The sequence below is a fragment of the Cygnus atratus genome, chromosome 29 (assembly GCF_013377495.2).
Source record: "Cygnus atratus isolate AKBS03 ecotype Queensland, Australia chromosome 29, CAtr_DNAZoo_HiC_assembly, whole genome shotgun sequence".
Lineage (NCBI taxonomy): Eukaryota > Metazoa > Chordata > Aves > Anseriformes > Anatidae > Cygnus > Cygnus atratus.
Genome location: NC_066390.1, coordinates 201803 through 219505, shown reverse-complemented (window position 1 = coordinate 219505; position 17703 = coordinate 201803). Strand labels below are relative to the sequence as shown.

At 72.1% G+C, this 17703-nt stretch overlaps 4 protein-coding genes across 8 annotated transcripts; 1 reads left to right on the top strand and 3 right to left on the bottom strand.

The window, feature by feature from the left end:
- Nucleotides 1-513: 513 nt before the first annotated feature.
- On the bottom strand, nucleotides 514-2827 carry SUOX (sulfite oxidase). Its single transcript, XM_035571622.2, has 4 exons — nucleotides 2710-2827; nucleotides 2532-2574; nucleotides 2275-2434; nucleotides 514-2071 (listed from the first exon to the last, which is right to left on the bottom strand). The coding sequence occupies exons 2-4, from the start codon at nucleotides 2561-2563 to the stop codon at nucleotides 650-652; spliced, it is 1614 nt and encodes a 537-aa protein (XP_035427515.1). The 5' UTR covers nucleotides 2564-2574; nucleotides 2710-2827; the 3' UTR covers nucleotides 514-649.
- Nucleotides 2828-3788: 961 nt separating this feature from the next.
- Nucleotides 3789-7861, bottom strand: RAB5B (RAB5B, member RAS oncogene family). Its single transcript, XM_035571638.2, has 6 exons — nucleotides 7792-7861; nucleotides 5986-6244; nucleotides 5305-5456; nucleotides 5059-5181; nucleotides 4858-4951; nucleotides 3789-4613 (listed from the first exon to the last, which is right to left on the bottom strand). The coding sequence occupies exons 2-6, from the start codon at nucleotides 6146-6148 to the stop codon at nucleotides 4498-4500; spliced, it is 648 nt and encodes a 215-aa protein (XP_035427531.1). The 5' UTR covers nucleotides 6149-6244; nucleotides 7792-7861; the 3' UTR covers nucleotides 3789-4497.
- A 1747-nt stretch (nucleotides 7862-9608) lies between these two features.
- CDK2 (cyclin dependent kinase 2) lies at nucleotides 9609-12374 on the bottom strand. 5 transcript variants are annotated; one of them, XM_035571634.1, is made up of 7 exons: nucleotides 12259-12374; nucleotides 12105-12182; nucleotides 11344-11461; nucleotides 11089-11259; nucleotides 10889-11000; nucleotides 9839-10035; nucleotides 9609-9732 (listed from the first exon to the last, which is right to left on the bottom strand). In XM_035571634.1, the coding sequence occupies exons 1-7, from the start codon at nucleotides 12372-12374 to the stop codon at nucleotides 9628-9630; spliced, it is 897 nt and encodes a 298-aa protein (XP_035427527.1). In that variant the 3' UTR covers nucleotides 9609-9627. The 5 variants fall into 5 exon arrangements, with proteins under 5 accessions (XP_035427527.1, XP_035427525.1, XP_035427528.1 ...); XM_035571632.1 differs by having other exon boundaries at nucleotides 9839-10042; nucleotides 10899-11000; XM_035571635.1 differs by lacking the exon at nucleotides 10889-11000 and having other exon boundaries at nucleotides 9839-10042.
- Nucleotides 12375-13718: 1344 nt separating this feature from the next.
- Nucleotides 13719-17700, top strand: PMEL (premelanosome protein). Its single transcript, XM_035571631.1, is given in 12 exon segments — nucleotides 13719-13782; nucleotides 14355-14483; nucleotides 14557-14703; nucleotides 14790-14930; nucleotides 15010-15171; nucleotides 15255-15950; nucleotides 16074-16364; nucleotides 16434-16527; nucleotides 16944-17146; nucleotides 17220-17307; nucleotides 17433-17490; nucleotides 17492-17700. Coding segments are annotated over 12 exon segments (2175 nt in total). The 3' UTR covers nucleotides 17594-17700.
- Nucleotides 17701-17703: the final 3 nt, after the last annotated feature.

The following is a 17703-nucleotide window of genomic DNA, read 5'->3' as shown; positions in this document are numbered from 1 at the left end:
GGTCTACAGGGACCGGGGGGGTTCCACAGGGACCGGGGGATCCATGGGGACCAAGAAGGGGTCCACTGGGACCAGGGGGGCTTCACAGGGACTGAGGGGGGGCAATCCACGGGGACCGGGAACGAGCCCCTGGGACTGGGGGGGGGGGGGGTGGGCACACACTAGGATACAGGGGGGCTCCACAGGGACCGGGGGGGGAGACAAGGGGACTGGGGAGCTCCGTGGACCCCCCCTGAGCATGGGAAGCCCGGGGGGCACAGGGGGGGCCTTACAGGCAGTGAGGGGGGGGCAGGGAGCCCGGGGGGTCCTGGAGGGGCTGTGGGGTCTTGGCAGGACCTGGGGTCCCAAAGGGCCGGGGAGGGGGGGGGGCGAGGGGACAGCGGGGGGAGGGACGGGGATCCTGGGACATTGGGGCAGAGGCACAGCGGGCTGCAGGGTGCTGGGGGGTATGGGGGGGCTGCGGGGTCCCCTGAGGCCATCCCCAGCCCTGCCCCGGGAAGCAGCAGCAGCGAGTCCATAAAAGCTGCGCAATCTTTATGGAGCCACTTTCACACGTCGCGGGCTGTAAAGTGGTGACCTTCGAGCCGCCGGCGGCGCGGCCGTGCACGCGAAGGGGCGGGAGAAAGGAAAAGCGGCGGGGCCGCGGCCCTCAGTCGCGAACGGAGACCCGGACGCGGTGCCAGGCGTTGCTGAGCACCCCGCGCAGGTTCCAGATGGGCGCCACGCTGTCGGGCTGCACGTTGTAGCTGCCGTCCACCGCCTTGCAGACGATCTCCAGCTCCGCGCCCGCCGCCACCGGCGCCTGCAGCTCCCACAGCACCCAGGCCCAGGCGCGCCCCAGCGGGGGCCGCTCGCCCGACAGCCGCGCCACCTGCCACGTGCGCCCGCCGTCCAGCGAGACGTCCACCCGCACCACCGGGCGCCCGCCGCCGCTCCAGGCATAGCCCTTCACCGTCAGCTCCCCCGCCAGCACTGCCGCCCCAGGGCGCGGGTGGGTGATGGCCGACTGCACCGGCAGCTCCTGGATGGCGGGCGCTGTCTTGTAGTCCACCGTGTCCCAGTCCACGCAGGGGGAGAAGCCCTTGTAGTCGTTCTGCTGCCAGTGGCTGGGGCTCTCGGCCGGGCTGACAGCCACCCGCCGCAGCCACTTGACGCTGCGGGCGCCCACCACGCCGGGCACCACCACGCGCACGGGGAAGCCATGGTCGCGGGGCAGCTCCTCGCCGTTCATCTCATAGGCCAGCAGCACGTCGGCGGCCGGGCTGACGGCACGGCCGTAGGGGATGGAGGCACCGTAGGGGGCCCCCCCGGCATCGGCATCCAGCCCCTCGAAGCAGACGTGCCACTCGCCCTCCCGCTCCTCCTCGAAGCCGGCATGCAGCAGGACGTCGCGCAGCCGCGCGCCGCCCCAGCGGGCCGTGCTGATGGCCCCGATGTCCCACGGCAGCCCCTTGACGGGGCGGACCTGGCTCATCTCGGCCCGGCGGTTGCCGGCGCACTGCAGCGTGGCTGTCACCTCGTGCTTGGGGAAGCGGCTGCGCAGCTCCGGCAGCGACAGCGACAGCGCCCGGCCCCCCGGGCCCTCCACCTGCAGCCGGTAGGAGCCTGGGTCCACCGCCGGCACCGGCAGGTGGTTGCGGGTGAAGAAGAGCTCGTTGGGCGTCAGGAAGCGCTCGGCCAGCAGCTCCGCCGGCGGCTCCGCGTTGAAGGGCTTCTGGCTGTTGACGCGCAGCCCGGGGTGCCGGGGGGGGTCCCCGGCGAAGGGGTCGCCGGCAGCGGCGGTGGCCGGCGGCGCCTCCTCGGGGCTGAGCTCGCCCACCTTGTACTCGCGCAGCAGCTCCAGGACGTGGGGCTGGCTGTGGACCGCGTAGAGGGCCCAGAAGGGCTCCAGCGCCCCGCCGGCCGCCAGCAGGATCTTGTCGGCACCCCCCGGGTGCAGCTCCACGAAGTCGGTGACGTCGAAGACCTCGGTGCCGTGGGTCACCCAGACGCGGTCCTGCGGCGAGCGGTGCCGCCCCACCTCCTCCCGTGTGTACCGGGGGTACCGGGGGGCCTGAGCGGCCTGGGCGGTCTGGGGGACCCCGGCCCCGTCAGCGGGAGCTCGGCACCCCCCGGTACCCCGGGACAGCCCGGTACCCCCCCGTCCCGGCACCCCAGGCACCGAGGGGAGCCCCGTTCCCTCCCCTCCCCTCCCGCTCCCCCCCTTCCTCCCGTCCCCTCCCCCGGTCCCGTTCCCTCGCCGCCCCCCTCCCCACTCCCCCCCCCGTTCCTCACCCGCCGCCTCCGGTCTCCGTAGGCGAGGACGGCGCCGAGCCCCAGCAGCGCCGCCAGCACCGGGGCCGCCCTCCCGGTGCCCCCCGGGCCCGGGCTGCCAGCGGCGAAGCGGGCGGCGCCCGTCCGGGAACAGCCGCGGCGGGGCAGCGGCAGCGGGAGCCTGCGGGGAGAGCGGCGCTGAGGGCGGCCCGGGGGGGGGGGGCGGCACCGGGACCCCCGGGGGGGGCGGCACCGGGAGCCCCGGGCCCGGCTCCTACCTGCGCCCGGTGACTGCGCGGAGCAGCAGCATCGCGGCGGGACCTGGCCGGGGAGAGCGGCGCGGTGAGAGCGGCTCCTGCGGCCGCCGGGAGCCCACCGGGGGCCGGGACCGTCCGGGCGTCCCCCTCCCGCCCCGCTCCGCCCGGTGCCGGGGCCGCTTCCCCCCCCTCCCCGCACCTGCGTCGTTACCGGGGCTCTCGGGGCGCTCTGCGGCTTTAAGAGAGGGGCGAGGGGCGAGGCCTCTCCCGATGGCCACGCCCCCTCCCCCCGCAGCACGGGGCGGCCGCGCCTTAAAGGGGCCGCGGCGCGGGCGGGGCGCGGCGCCGCCCGGTGCCCCCGATAAGCGCTATCGGGGCGCTGCCGGATGTGGGCCCGGGCCCGGCTCCAAGAACCCCGGTACCGGGCTCCGCCGCCTCCCCTCCCCCGGCCCTGCGCCGCCCCGCCCCCCCGCGGGCAGCAGACGGAGCGTTTTGGGTGGTTTTCTTCCTTTTTTTTTTTTTTTTTTTTGTGGGTTTTGTCCTTTACTTACATTAAATACACCGCGAAGCCAGCAGCCGCGGCCGGGACCGCGCTCGGGAGGGGCCGCCGGGGCGGCGCTCCCCCGGAGCACGGCGGCGGCAGGAACCGAACCGGAGACGCGAGGAGCGGAGAAAGGGGGGGGAAGGGGGCGGGGAAGAAAAAAGGCCCCGGGGAGCTGCAGCGACCCCGGGGGGCTGGGGGCGCCCGGCCGGGGGGGGGGCTGCGAGGGCTGAACCCAGCCCCGGGACCTGGACCCAGCCCTGGGACCCCGCTGCCAGCCCCGGGGGGAGCCTGGGGGGTGAGGGGCACAGGGGGGGGGCTGAGGGTGGGTGGGGGCTCACGGGGGTGCTGGGGGGGGGGTGAGGGGGGGTGCCCCCACCAAGCCCCCAGGTGCCCCCGCTGCCAGCTTTGGGCTGGGAGCCAAGGCTAGGGGCAACGGTCGCAGGGCCGCGGGCGCCTGGCCCCAGCCCAAGGGCACCGCACGCAGCCAGAGGTGCCTGCGGGGTCACCCTGCCGGGAAAGGTCCCTGGGGAAAAAGAGGAAAAGGAACCGGAGGAGCACCCGGTGCCCCTGCGCCTCCAGCGAGCTGAGCCCCACGGAGCCGGAGGGAGAGCGGCGAGGTGCGGCTGGGCCGGGCGATCCCGCAGCAGCGTGCCAACCGGGTGGGGACGGGGCAAAGCGCGGGGCGCCCGCCGCAGCCGTGCCGGGATCACCGGGGGGACACCGAGGTGGTGGCGGGGATTTGCACGGCTCCACCGGGGGGCAAGTGTGCCGGCCCCGCGGCCGGCAGTGCTCGGGGCCGGAGCTCGGGGTCCCCGCTGTCTCCCCGCGTCCCCCCTCCCCCGTGAGAGGTTCCCAGGCACTTCCGATCCTCCAGCAAAAAAAGGCCACCGAGGAAGAAGGTAAGGACACCGCAGCTTCCCCCCCAGCCCCGGGCAGCGAAACAGAAGAAAGAGGAGGGAAGAGAGGGAAAAAAGAAAATAAAAATAACCCCACGGCAGCCCGCTCGGGGGAATGCCGCTCTGCGGGGGTCTGCTCCCAACCCCACACCACAAAGCCGACGTCTGAGGGTGCCGCGGCCGCCTCCTCGCGTCCCCGCGCCCCGGCGGGACCGAGAGCAGGATTTACCAAAGCAAAGGGGGAGGCGGGAGGGGGGCACAGGCGGGGCAGAAGGGGAGTTAGGTCGCTCTCTGCACCTATAATACAAAGTGAAGAAGAGTTCGGTTCTGGAAGTTAAGTCCCCGGTGGATCTGGTTCCAGGCCATCGGGTGGTAACGGGGCTCTGGCAGCGGCTCTGAAGCGTTAAAAAGTGCAGTTAGACGGAGCTCTGGGGGGGCTGCTTCCGACGGGTCTCAGTGTGCCGGTACGGAGGGGGGTGTGGGGGACGGGGGGGACGTTAACGGCTTCGCTCTTTCTTGCCCGCGGGCCGCTGCCGCCGGCCGCCCTTCAGTTGCTACAGCACTGGCTCTTGTTCTGCTGGCTCTGCTCATGAAGGTCCACGCCTCTGCTCCTCCCCGCCGCACCGCTCGTGCTCTGGGGCTCGCTCTTTGGCAGCTTCTTGGCTGGGGGGGGCAGACAGGCGGGGGGGGCGTCAGGAGCTGCTCAGCACCATGGGGACGCACCCACACGGGCAGACCCCGGCACGCCCCAGCTGCCCCCATGCTTCCCGGGGAGGGAAAAGCCTCCACCCCCCCCGAGCTCCCCCCGCGCTCACCGGCTCTGCCGCGAAGCCGCCGTGGGGCAGGACCCCTGGGAGCTCTGCCCCACGCAGCCCGGCTCGGCCCCCCCGCAGCCCCCCAGGCTCACCGATGGCCAGGAAGAGATCGTTCACGTTCATCGCTGTCTTGGCCGACGTCTCCATGAACAGCAGGCTGTTGTCATCTGCGTAGGCCTGCGCCTCCTGGAAGAGACACCGGCGCCCGGCTGAGGGGTCGGCAGCCGCACAGCACGGCTGCAGGCACGGGCGGAACCGGCCCCGGCCCTGAGGAGCCCGAGACCGGCACTTACTTCGTACTCCACCATGCGCTTGCTGGCCAGATCGGCCTTGTTGCCAGCCAGGGCAATGACGATGCTGGGGCTGGCTTGTCTCTGCAGCTCCTTCACCCATGTCTTCGCCCGCGCAAACGTTTCCTGCGAGCAGAGGCGGGGGCTCAAGGCCAAGTCCGGTGGCGGCAGCACCGGCGGGCGTCTCACCGGGACCCCCACCAGGGACCGAGCCACCCCCTGCCTGCGGCGCTGCCCCGGGGCCCTCACCTGGTTGGTGATATCGTAGACCACGATGGCCGCCTGCGCCCCCCGGTAGTACATGGGGGCCAGGCTGTGGTACCTCTCCTGGCCGGCCGTGTCCCAGATCTCAAACTTCACCGTTGTGTCGTCCAGGCAGACGGACTGTGTGAGGAACGCCGCTGGAGGGAGGGACGAAGGGAGGGGAGCATTAGCGTCAAACGACCGCCCCCCGGCACCCTGCCTGCACCCGAACAGCCCCGGGGGGACACGGAGCTGGGCTTGCGGGGAGCCCACGGCCCCTCGGATGCTGCCAGGACGCACTGGGAGCATACGCAGCTGCTCCAGGTGAACAGCGGCGCTCATTGGGGGATCGGTGGGACTCCTGCCCCGGCTGCAGGCCAGGGGCCGCCACGTGCCCCACGGCATCACCGCTGCGAGACCACAGCCGAGGTGTGGGGACCGCAGCGAGAGCCTGGCCCCACCAGGAGGACGCGGGGCAGGGCTCTCTCCAAAAGCACTCGTGCGGCTTGTCCACGGATCGCAGCCACCAGCACGAGCTCAGGGCCCAACGCTGGCTCGTGTTGGAAGGAAATAAAACTGGCGCAAGGCAAAACGCGCGCAGATGGCGGCTGCGGGAGCTCGGAGGCCCCGGTGCTTGGCTCCCGGGCACCGCAGCACCCTGTGGGCAGGTGCCACCAGCCGACTCACCCCCGATGGTGCTCTCCTGGTACTCGTGGAACTGCCCCTTGACGAAGCGCAGCACCAGGCTGGATTTCCCCACCGCCGACTCACCCAGCAGCACCAGCTTGAACTGACAGATTTTGCTAGCTTGGGCCTGCCCATTCGGCCTGGCAGCTCCTCTGCTGGTCATGGCCGGGCTGCTGCTGCGCCGCGCGCCCTGCGAAGCGGGAAGGCAGCGACGCCGCGGCACGGAGCGGGGCGCTGGCGTCGGCTCTGCTGGGCAGTGCTGGAAGGGGAGCAGAGCAGAGCAGAGCGGTCAGCACGGCGCGGACGCGCCGCACCCCGCAAGGCGCAGCTCCTGCGGCCAACGCAGACTCGTTGCGGGCCACGCTCCTGGCAGCACTTCTCACACCGGGGGGGGTCACAGGAGCCCCCCCCCCCCCCCCCCAGCTCCGCGGGGCAGCCCCGCACGGGCTGGAGGCGGGGCTGCTCCCTCCAGCTGCTGCGCGCAGATTCCTCAGCTGCTTCGCCTCCCTCCCCGCCCCGAGGAGGGGCTGCAGACAAACTCCCGGCCCGGCCTCCAAGTTCCTCAGCCCGGTTTGATTTTTTTTTTTTTTTTTTTTTCAATCCCTCCCGTTTATCTCCCCGTTTCCCCCCCGGTGCTGGCGGATCCCTGGCACATCCCACCCGGCGGACACCGAGGGGTCGCTGCGCGGGGAGCACCACAGCGCGCGGGCCTGGAGGGAGCCAGATTTTGGGTTTCTTTAGGGCCAATCTTATCCCCCCCCCCGTTTCATTCCCCCTCGTAGAGCTCCGGTCCCCCGGCAGAGATTTACCAGCGCACCGACCGAGCTGCGGGCAGGACGGGGACAGCGCAGAGCCAACACCGGGCACGCCACCGGCCGCCAGCTCCCCTCCAGTTCCCCTTCCCCACCGGTGCTGGCGGGGCCCAGAGTGCACGCTGCCCCCCATAGCACCCCGGGGCCCTCCCGCAGCCCCCAGCACCCCCCGGGCTCAGCACCCGCTCGGCTACCGGGACCGGGATCGGGACCGGCACCGGCCGCCTGCCGGGCGGGACCCATGGAGCAAGGCCCCGCGCCCACCGGGGGCACCCATGGGTGCCGCAGCGGCGCTCGAGCGGCGCTTCCCGGGGCCGAGCTCCGCCGACGGGGGGCTGAGAGCCACCGGGCCCCAAGGCCGAGCCCCCGGAGGGCCCCGGGGTTGCGCCAGCCCCGCGGGGTAACGGCTTTCCGGTGCCACCCGGCTTCGCTGCGGCCCAACCGCGGGCCCGGAGCAGGCTCGGGGGGGAGGAGCGGGACGTGCGGCTCGGCCCCCCCGCTACACCGGGCCCGGTTACCGCCGGTAACCCCCAGCCGTGTACCGGGGTCACCGGGGGGCACGGCCCCGTGGCGGAACAGCGCGCGGGGGCCCCCGGGACACCCCCGGCAGCCCGGGAGGCGCACGGAGCCCCCGGTACCGAGCGCCGAGCCGGGGCAGCGCCGCCCGCCCGCCCTCACCGGAGCCCCCCCCCGGGGCGCCCCCCCAGTACCGGCCCCGGTGGCTCAGGGGGGACCCGCTGGGGACCGGCCGCGCTCCACCCCCCCCGCCCCGGTGCCGCCCTGGTGCCGCCCCGGTACCGCCCGAGCACGGCCGGGCCCCGGAGCCCCCCGGGGCCGGGCAGGGAGCGGCGGCACCGGGAGGGCCCCGGGGGTCCCCGCCCCGGCCCGGCGGCGGCCGCGGCCTCACACGGACGGGCCCGGAGGCAGCCCCAGGCCCCGGTTCTCGGTTCCGGTTCCCGGTTCCGGTCGCGGCCCCGGCCCGGCCCCCCGGTACCTGCGGCGGCCCCGGCTCCCGTCGCGGCCCGAGCACACAAACAGCGTCTGGGCCCCGCCCTCCCCGCCCGGGCGGGATCGCGGCCCGGCTCCGCCAATCGGCGCCGCGCGGCGGGGCGGAGGGCCCGCCTCTTCCTCCCGGCTCGGCCAATCAGGGCGGAGGACGGCGCGCCAGCGCCCCCGCCCCGCGCAGCGCAGCCTATGGGGCCCTGCGGGGAGCAGGGGTCACGTGGGGGCCTGCGGGGACCCCCTGGGGGTCGTGTGGGGGGCCTATAGGGGCGTGTGCGGGCCCTATAGACCTGTGTGGGCCCTGTAGGGACCTACCTGGGGGGACATATGGGCCCTGTACGGACCTGGGGATGTGTATGGGCCCCACAGGGACCTGGGGCCACCTATAAGGCCTGTAGGGACCAGTACGGACTCTGTAGGGACCCACCTAGGGGGACATATGGGTCCTATGAGGACCTGGGGACATGTATGGGCCCTATACGGACCTTAGGGTTGTGTATGGGGCCTATAGGGACTGGTGTGGGCCCTTTATGGACCTACCTGGGGGCCATATGGGCCCTATACAGACCTCAGGACGTGTATGGACCCTATAGGGACCTTGGGGTCACATATGGGCCCTATAGGGACCAATATGGACCCTGTATGGACCTACCTGAGAGAACGTATGAGCCCTATAGGGACCTGGAGATGCGTATGGGCCCTATAGTGACTCGGGGGACACAAAGAACCTATGGAGACTGCAAGGCACGTATAGGCCCTATAGGGACTATGGTGAACATATGGAACCTATAGGGACTGAGTGTCATGTATGGGCCCTCTAGGGACTCTGGGGGATGTATGGTCCCTCTGAATGCACATATGAGCCCTACAGGGACCGCGGAGAACGTGCGTATGGACCCTATAGGGACCTGGGTGCACGTAAAGGCCCTACAGGGACCATGGGGGACATACAGGCCCTGTACAGACCTGGGGGGCAAGTACGGGCCCTACAGTGACTGCAGGGAGCATGTAGGCCCTATAGGGACCTGTGGGACACGTATGGAACCTGGGGGGACACAAAGGGACTTAAAGGGACTCAGGAGCACAGACGGGACCTGTGGGGTCTGCGGGGCACATACGGGGCTGTAGGGCCCTGTGGGAGCGGCTGGGGCCCATGGGGCACAAGCAGGGTGGCCACACAGCAGCCCTACAGACACACGGGGGGGGGCGTGCGTGGGTCCTGGGGGGGGCCGGGCGCATACAGGGGGGTGAGGGGGGGCCCCACACTCTGGGGGTCCCCCAGCGGGGGCAGGCGCAGACCCCCCCCCCCCATGTCCCCCCCGAGCAGAGGCGGTACCGCTGCACGCGGAGCTTTATCGGGTACAAAAGGCAGCGAGGAAACCCCGCGGCACGACAAAAGGGGGGGGAGGGGGGGAGGAAAAGGGGGAGGGGCACACAACGCAGGGGGCTCTCCCCCCCCCTCCCCAACACCGCGCTGCGGGAACAGGAGAGGAGGAGGAGGCGGGGGATGAAGGCGCTGGGCCCCCCCAGCAGGGCCGTAAGTGCTGAGAGCAGGGTGAGGAGGGGGCTACTGGGGGGAGGGGGGCGGGCCCCTCCTGTCCCTGGGCGGGGGGGGTGGCTCCTCTCCGGGGGGGGCTGCGTCCTTGAAGGGGGGGGGGGGCTCTGCCCCGAGCAGTCCTGGGGGGCCAGCAGGGAGCTGGGGGGGTCCCGGAGCCGGGGGGGGGGGGGTGGTCCCAGAGCCGGTGCCGTCACCTCGCACGTGGGGCTGAGGGTTTCTTGCAGGGGGGGGGGACACACAGGGGCAGTTCCCGTGTCCCCCCCCCCCCGCTCACAGGCGCAGGTTGGGGACCACCTTGGTGACGTCGTGGAAGAAGGGGTGGCGCAGCGCCGCCTTGGCCGAGATGCGCTTGTTGGGGTCGTAGTGCAGCATTTGCTGCGGGACGGAGAAGAAAAACGGGGGTGAGGGGGGGTGAGCGGGGGCGCTCCGCCCCCCCCCCCCCAGGTGCCCGTCCCCCCCCTTTCAGGGGCCGGGGGCTCACCGCCAGCAGCTTGTGGCCGTCCTCGTCCAGCGGCGGCACCAGCTTGCCCAAATCCTGGCGCGCCCAGCGGGGGAAGGTGGGCTTGTAGTCGGGCAGCGCGGTGACGCCGGGCCAGGCGGCCTCGTCCGGCGTGCCCAGCGTGCGGAAGATGCGGAAGAGCTGGTCGATCTCCGAGTCCCCTGGGAACAGCGCGCGCCGCATCACCTGCGGGGGGGGGGGGGCAGGGGGGGGCACTGGGGTCAGCAGGGGGTGCTCAGGTTTGGGGTGCGGGGAGGACCCCGCGGGGCAGGGATCAAACGGCCCCGCGCCCCGCTCGTGACCGGCCCCGTGACGCGGCGCCGGGGCTGGGGGCTCACATGATGCCGGTTGTTCGTGTCTGTCCCCGTCCCCCCCCCACCCCGGCGCCCACAGAGCCCCCTTTGTGCCCCAGTGACTGCGGCGGGAGCCGGCGCCGCACGCGGAAATGTCAGGGATGGGATGGGGAAACCTGGGGGGTGCAGCGGGGTGGGAAAGGGGGGCTGGGGGGGGGCCTGGGATAGGTCCTGGGGGTCCCTGGGGGGTCCCTTGGATACGTCCTGGGGGTCCCTGGGGGGTTCCTGGGATGTCCCCAAGGTAGGTCCTGGGGGACCCTGGGGTGTCCCTGGGGTGTCCCTGGGGGTCTCCAGGGTGTCCCAAGGGTGCCGCCACGAAGCCCGCTGGGTGTCCCCAGGGCACATCCTGGTTTGTCTGCAGGGTGTCCCCAGACCAGGCCATGGGTGGCCCCAGGGTGCCACCAGGGCTTGGGGTGTCCCCAGGGTGCCACCAGGGTGCCCCTTCAGTGTACTCAGGGGGCATCCTGGGTGTCCCTGGGCTGTCACCAGTGCCTGGGGTGTCCCCAGGGTGCCACCACGGTGCCACCTTGGCGTCCCCAGGGCACATCCCAACTGCCCCACGGCGCCCCCGAGGTGCCACCGGGACACGACCTCAACGTGGGGACACCCGGGGGTGGCAGCTGCCGCCACGGGGGGGTCGTGGCCCTGCTCCCCCGCCTCGGCTGCGGCCCCCCCAGGCCCCCCCTCACCATCTCGGCGAAGATGCAGCCCAGGCTCCAGATGTCCACGGCGGTCGAGTAGTACTTGCAGCCCAGCAGGATTTCGGGCGGCCGGTACCACAGCGTCACCACCTGGGGTGGAGGGGGACAGGGGGGGTGCGGTGGGCACGGGGCCAAGCCCCCCCCCTTTCCCCCCCCCCTCCCCCTTCCCCACGCCCACCTCGTGCGTGTAGGTGCGCAGGGGCACCCCGAAGGCGCGGGCCAGCCCGAAGTCGGCCAGCTTGATGGCGCCGTCGGCGTTGATGAGCAGGTTCTGGGGCTTGAGGTCGCGGTGCAGCACGCGGTGCGCGTGGCAGAAGGCCAGGCCCTGCAGCAGCTGGAACAGGTAGCTCTGCGGGGTGCGGGGGGGGGGGGGGTGTCAGCACCTCCCCCTTCCCCTGACCGTACCCCCCCCCGCCCCGAGCCCCCCGCGCACCTTGATGAGAGGCAGGGCGATGCCAAGGGAGGAGTCGTCCATGAACTTCTTCAGGTCCTGGTGCAGGAACTCGAAGACCAGGTACAGCTTGTTCTCCGTGTGGATCACGTCCAGCAGCCTGGGGGGGGGGCACCTGGGCTGGCACTGCCACCCCCCCCCCCCCCCAACAGCCAGACCCCAGTACTTCCCCCCCCCCTCCCCCCCAGCACTGCCCCATACAGCCTCCAGACCCTGGTACTGCCACCCCCCCCCCCAGACCCCCTGTACTGTCCCCCCGCAGCCCCCAGCCCCCCAGTACTGCCCCCCTGCAGCCTCCAGACCTTGGTACTTACCCCCCCCCCCCCAAATCCCAGACCCCTCCACTGCCTCCCCCCATTCCCCAGACCCCCGGTATTGCCCCCCCCCAGCCCCCAGACCCCCCCAATTGCCCCCCCCAGCCCCCCAGTACTGATGCCCCACAGCCTCCAGCCCCCCCTGCCCTCCCCAGCCCCCCCCCTCCTGCCCCCCCACAGCCCCCAGAACCCCAGACCCCCCCCCCCAGCCAGGGACCCACTGGGGCACCTGCCCCCCCACACTCCACATCCCACCCCCCTCGGTGCCCCCCCCCCCCCCAATACCACCCCCTCCCCTGGTTGCCCCCTCCCAGTGTTTCCTCCCCCCCGGTGCTCCCCCCCCCCGGTTCCTCCACCTCCCCGGTCCCCTCCCCGGTCCCGCCCTCCCCCCGGTACCCCCCCCCGGCCGGTCCCGCCCCCCCCGCTGACTTGACGATGTTGGGGTGTTTGAGCTCCTTCAGCAGCGAGATCTCCCGGATGGCCGTGCTGGGGACGCCCTCGGTCTCTCTGCGGGGGCAGCCGGGCTGAGCCCCCCCCGGTGCCGGTAACCCCCCCCCCCCCGGTGCCGGTGCCCCCCGCTCACGTGTCCAGGCGGATCTTTTTGAGCGCCACCACCTCCCCCGTGACCTTGTTCCGGGCCTTGTAGACGACGCCGTAGGTGCCCTCCCCGATCTTCTCCACCTTCTGGAAGTTCTCCATGGGCGGCCCCGGGGGGGGGGGCCCGGGGGGGGGGGGCTCCCGGCGGTCCCGGGCCGGGCGCGGAACGATCGCGGCCGCCGCTTCCCCGCGGCGCGCCACAACGCGGCCGGCCCCGCCCCCGCCTCTTCCCGCCTTCCGCCGGCCACGCCCTCCGCGCCGCCCCATTGGCCGAGCGGGCGGGCGGCGCGGGAGATCCCTTAAAGGGGCAGGCGCCGGCCGCGGGGGGGCGCTGCCCACGGAGCGGGTCCTCGCGGGTGGGGCCCGGCCGCGTCCCCCCGGCACCGCGGCTGGGCGGGGGGCTCGGGCTGGGGGCTCGGAGGTCGCCCCCGGTCCTGTGCTCACGGTGCTGGGTGTGCCCACAGTGCCACGGGCACAGTGTCAGGTACACGGCGCCACGGACACGGTGCCACAGACACAGAGCCCATGTGCACAGTCCCACGGACACTGTGTCACAGACACGGTCCCACGGGTGTGGTATCACACCCACAATCCCGTGGACACAATGCCACGGACACGGTGTCACACACGTGGTCCTACAGACACGGTGTCACACGCATGGCCCCATAGACACGGTGTCGCATATGTGGTCCTATGGACACGGTGTCACACCCATGACCCCATGGACATGGTCCCACAGACACCGCATCACATGTGTAGTCCCACAGACACATCCTGTGGGCACAGTGTCACACACACAGACCCCATGCGCATGGTCCCATGGGCACGGTATCACATGCACGATCCCACAGACACGATCCCATGGACACGGTGTCACATACATGGTCCCCCAGACACTGTGTCACATGCACAGACCCCATACAAACAGTCCCCCAGACACCGTGTCACACACATGGTCCCACGGACACGGTCCCACAGACACGGCCCCACACACGTGGTGCCACATGGGCGCTCTTAGGACCCCAAGGTCCTGCCCCGGGCTGTGCTGGGGACAGACCTGCAATGACCCCAAAGCAGATGGTGCCACGAGCGTGGGGCAGCAGTGGCTGCAGGGCAAGGGGAGAAGCTGCCCCGAGCCCCCCAGAGGGGTCCCAGCCTGCCCCGAGCCCCCCGGAGGGGTTGCAGCCTGCCCCAAGCCCCTGCCTGCCTGGACGGAGCCAGGTCCAGGAGCGTGTGACCAGGCCGGGAGGGAGCATGGGGCTGCAGACACACACGTGTGCACACACATGCACACACGTGCACACACGTGCCCACCCGCAGCCCCGCCAGGGCCGTCCCGCAGGGAGGGGCTATGCAAAGGAGACCCCTTCTTATCCCCCCGCCACTGCTGCCTTCGCCTCTTCCGGGAGCCTGAGCGCAAGGAGGCGAGAAGAGAGCGGCCGGAGCATGTGGGTGCACGGGGCCATCGTGCTGCTGGGGGCCCTCCTGGCCCTGGCCACAGCTCAGCACCGTAAGTGGGGCTGGGGGCTGCGGCTGCCAGGGGCCCGATGGGAGCGGGGGTCTCTATGGGGTGGTCCCGGCTGCGAGGGGCAGCCCCTGGTACCCTGGGGACCCCCGAGCAGGGAGGGGATGGAGGGGTTGGTGCTGGGAGCCTGCTGGCGTGGGAGCAGGATCAGCCCCCGCTGCCCCCCCGGGGTGGGGTCTGCACTGGGGTGCACCCCCCTGCCAGCACGGGGGTCCCGTCCCGCTGCATGGGGGCTCCCCCGGGACAGGGGCTGCTCAGGGGATCCCCATCCTCGTGTGTCCCCACGGGGTCCCCACGCTGCAGCGGATGGGGCTGAGATGGGGGCCGGGGGCTGCCCACCCCTGAGCGGGGGGCACAGGGGGAGCACTCGCCCTGTGCTGCGGCCGGCTCAGCTGAGAGTCACATGAAGGGGCTTTGGGCGGCGCCCAGCGCCATGTGATGGGCTTTGCCCCGCACCGCAGCCTGAGTCCGTCACGTGTCCCCTGGGGCTCCAAAAGAGGACCCAGCCGGGAGCCCTGGGGGTGCCACACGCGTCCTTGGCCCTTCTCCTCCCGCAGGAGCCGGTGGCTGGAGCCGCGGCCGGAGCCAGACGTGGAGTGGGCGACCGGCAGCGTTCCGGAGCTGGGACTCGGGACTGTACCGGCCGTGGCAGGAGGGGACAGCGCGGCAGAGGGACTGCTGGCAAGGTGGGTACGGGGGGGCACGGGGACGCTGCCTGTGGCACCAGTCCCTGAACCACCCCAAACCGGTGCCCGACAGGCGGCGACGTCACCCTCGACATCAGCAACGACGCCCCCACCATGGCAGGCGCCAAGGCCACCTTCTCCATCGCCCTGCGCTTCCCCAGCACGCAGACGGCACTGCCCGACGGCCGCGTGGTGTGGAGCCAGAACTGCACCGTCAACGGTCAGCGCCAGCCTGACGCCCCCTGCCCCGTCCCTGGTGGGGGCTGTGGCCACCCCCATGCCACGCTCAGCATCTGGTCCCCGCAGGCACCCGCGTCACGCAGGGTGACCCCGTCTTCCCGGAGCAGCTGGCCGAGGGCTCGGACGGCGTCTTCCCCGACGGGCAGCCCTTTCCCCGCAGCGCCTGGGGCAAGCGTGGAAAATTCGTCTACGTGTGGTGGACGTGGGGTGAGGCCGGCACCGTGTCCCCGCTCCCCGGTACCGCGGCGTCCCTGCGGCCGGCGCCTGAGCCGTGCCGTCCCCGCAGGGCGCTACTGGCAGGTGGTGGACAGCGCCGTGTCCCAGCTGACAGTGGGGACGGACGGGGTGGCCCTGGGCTCCTACACCATGGAGGTGGTTGTCTACCACTACCGCGGCCGCCAGAAGTTTGTCCCCATCGGCCGCGCCAGCTCCCAGTTCAGCATCACAGGTAGGCACCGGGCATGGGGCAGTGATGATGGCGACGCGGCGGCACCGGCGGCGGCCGAGCTGACGGCGCCTGTGCGACCCCAGACCAGGTGCCCTTGGCAGTGGACGTGGCGCAGGTGCAGGCGGCGGGCGGCGGGCGCTTTGTGCGCAACCACCCCGTGGCCTTCAGCGTGCGGCTGCACGACCCCAGCCGCTACCTGCGTGACGCCGACATCTCCTACTCGTGGGACTTCGGGGACCAGAGCGGCACCCTCATCTCCCGCAGCGCCATCGTCACCCACACCTACCTGCAGGCCGGGTCCTTCGCCGCCCGCCTGGTGCTGCAGGCGGCCATCCCGCTCAGCACCTGCGGCACCTCCATGCCCCCCGTCGTGGACCCCACCACCGGGCTGGTGCCCTCGGGGGGACCCACGGCCACACAGCCAGCGGGTCCCACCGCTGGCACCGCTACGGGACCTGGCACCGCTGCAGCACCAGGCACTGCTTCAGGGTCCGGCACTGCTGCAGCACCTGGAACCACTGTGGCACCCGGCACCTCAGCACCCGCAGGCTCTGGGGAGCCAGCAGAGCCCATGGGGGCAACAGTGGCTGCGCCTTTGGATCCTGCTGCTACCGAGCCCGTCCCTGTCCTGGTGCTCAGCACTGCGGTGGCCGGTGCAGCAGCCGCTACGGACCCTGCTGCCACCGCCGCAGACCCCCTGCTCCTTGCCTCTGTGTCCCCAGCTGGGGACGTGCTGGGCACCGCGGCCCCCACGGCTGCGGGAGGAACCGTGGCTGCAGGTGGGTGCTGCCCCCGTGGGGCAGGGCGGGTTGGGCCACGTCTTGGGGGTCCTACGAGGGGACAGCTCTTCCCCTTCCCTTCCTGCCCTTCCCCAGCCGCTTCTCTGCCTGGGTCCCCTGCAGGCGCGGTGACAGCTGGGGACACGGCTGGGGATACGGCTGCAGCCACAGGTGGGGACGTGGTGACAGCCACAGCTGGAGCAACGGCTGGGGGCACAGCTGAATCCATAGCTGATGCCACAGTGGGAGCAACAGCGGGAGCAACAGCGGGAGCCACAGCAGGAGCCACGGATGGAGCCACGGCCACCCCCGGCGAGCCCCTGGTGCTGGTGAAGCGCCAGGCGCCCGCGGCTGAGCCCACAGGCTGCGTCCTGTACCGCTACGGCACCTTCTCCACCCAGCTCGACATCGTCCGTGAGTGCCGGGGACCGGGGAGGGGACCTGGAGGGGCCGGCCCTGCTCTGACTCCACGTCCCCTTGCAGAGGGCATCGAGAGCATGGCCATCGTGCAGGTGGTGCCCGTGGAGCCCGAGGGCAGTGGGAACAGCGTGGAGCTGACGGTGACGTGCGAGGGGAGGTGAGGGCAGCTGGGGGCCGGGGTTGGAGTTGGGGATGGCATGGGGACAACGCACCGGAGCTGGGGACGGTGCCAGGGCTGGGGATGGCTCAGGGATGATGAATGGGACCCAGGTTAGCGGCTGGGAACAGGGTGGGGACCTTGGTCTGGAGCTGGGAATGGGGTGGGGACCCTGATGTGGAGGAGGGGACCACATCCCAGCCATGGGGATGGGGTCAGCTCGGACACGATGTCCTGGAGCTGGGGCAGCGTGGGGACCATGATCACGAGCTGGGGCCAGCTTGGAGGCAGCGCCCAGGGCTGGCCCGGGGCCGAGGGGCGCAAGCAGGGGGGGCAGCGCAGGACCCACGCCTTGGGGCTGTGATGGGTGCCCGGGGGGCGGGGGCCCTGCTGACCCCTTCCCCGACCCCCGGCAGCCTGCCCGAGGAGGTGTGCACCGTGGTGGCGGATGCTGAGTGCCAGATGGCGCAGACGCAGACGTGCTCGGCTGTGGCGCCGGCACCCGGCTGCCAGCTGGTGCTGCGCCAGGACTTCAACCAGTCCGGCCTCTACTGCCTCAACGTCTCCCTGGCCAACGGCAACGGCCTGGCCGTGGCCAGCACCCGCGTGGCCGTCGGAGGTGGGACTGGGGCTGGGGAGGGGGGAGGCGGCAGGGTGGGGGGGTCAGGGATGCTCAGCTGCCTCTGCCCCAGGCGCAGCCCCGGCCGCCGGCAGGACCACACTCACCGTGGGGCTGGTGCTGATTGCTGCCGCCCTGGGCACCGCCGCCTACACCTACCGGTGAGCCTGGCCAGGGGGCACCGCGATGTGGAGGGGGGGGGGGGCACTAGAAAACGGGGAGGGGACACCGCAACATGGGGGCTCACCCCCAGCCCCCCTGTGCTAACCCCCTCTCTGCCCCACAGCCGAGTGAAGTACAGCCTGCTGCTGGCCGCGGCCCCCCCCGGCCCCCTGCCCCCGGGGCTGGCTGCCCCCCGGTGCCACCCTCCGCCTACTGCTGCGCCAGGTTTTTCGGGGGGCCCCCAGCGGTGAGAGCAGCCCCCTGCTCCGTGCCAACGCCGTGTAGGGGCTGCGGGGATCCACCCCCCCCAACCACTACGCCCCCCACCTGGCCCGAGCCCCCAGGACCCGGGGGGGCCGCGTGCCCCGGGTGACATGAATAAAGGCTCAGCTCAG

Bases quoted from the DNA above. Each gene is read 5' to 3' on its own strand.
- SUOX (XM_035571622.2), bottom strand. From the start codon at position 2,563: ATGCTGCTGCTCCGCGCAGTCACCGGGCGCAG. The intron at 2,435-2,531 runs GTAGGAGCCGGG...CTCTCCCCGCAG, and splicing joins CGCGCAGTCACCGGGCGCAG to GCTCCCGCTGCCGCTGCCCC. The intron at 2,072-2,274 runs GTGAGGAACGGG...GGGGTCCCCCAG, and splicing joins ACGGAGACCGGAGGCGGCGG to ACCGCCCAGGCCGCTCAGGC.
- RAB5B (XM_035571638.2), bottom strand. From the start codon at position 6,148: ATGACCAGCAGAGGAGCTGCCAGGCCGAATGGGCAGGCCCAAGCTAGC. The intron at 5,457-5,985 runs GTGAGTCGGCTG...CCCTCCCTCCAG, and splicing joins CCAGGAGAGCACCATCGGGG to CGGCGTTCCTCACACAGTCC. The intron at 4,952-5,058 runs GTAAGTGCCGGT...TGTCTCTTCCAG, and splicing joins AGCGCATGGTGGAGTACGAA to GAGGCGCAGGCCTACGCAGA.
- CDK2 (XM_035571634.1), bottom strand. From the start codon at position 12,374: ATGGAGAACTTCCAGAAGGTGGAGAAGATCGGGGAGGGCACCTACGGC. The intron at 11,260-11,343 runs GTGCGCGGGGGG...CGCACCCCGCAG, and splicing joins TCGCCCTGCCTCTCATCAAG to AGCTACCTGTTCCAGCTGCT. The intron at 10,036-10,888 runs GCCTGGGGGGGC...CGCAGGTGATGC, and splicing joins CGCCGAGATGGTGAGGGGGG to GGCGCGCGCTGTTCCCAGGG.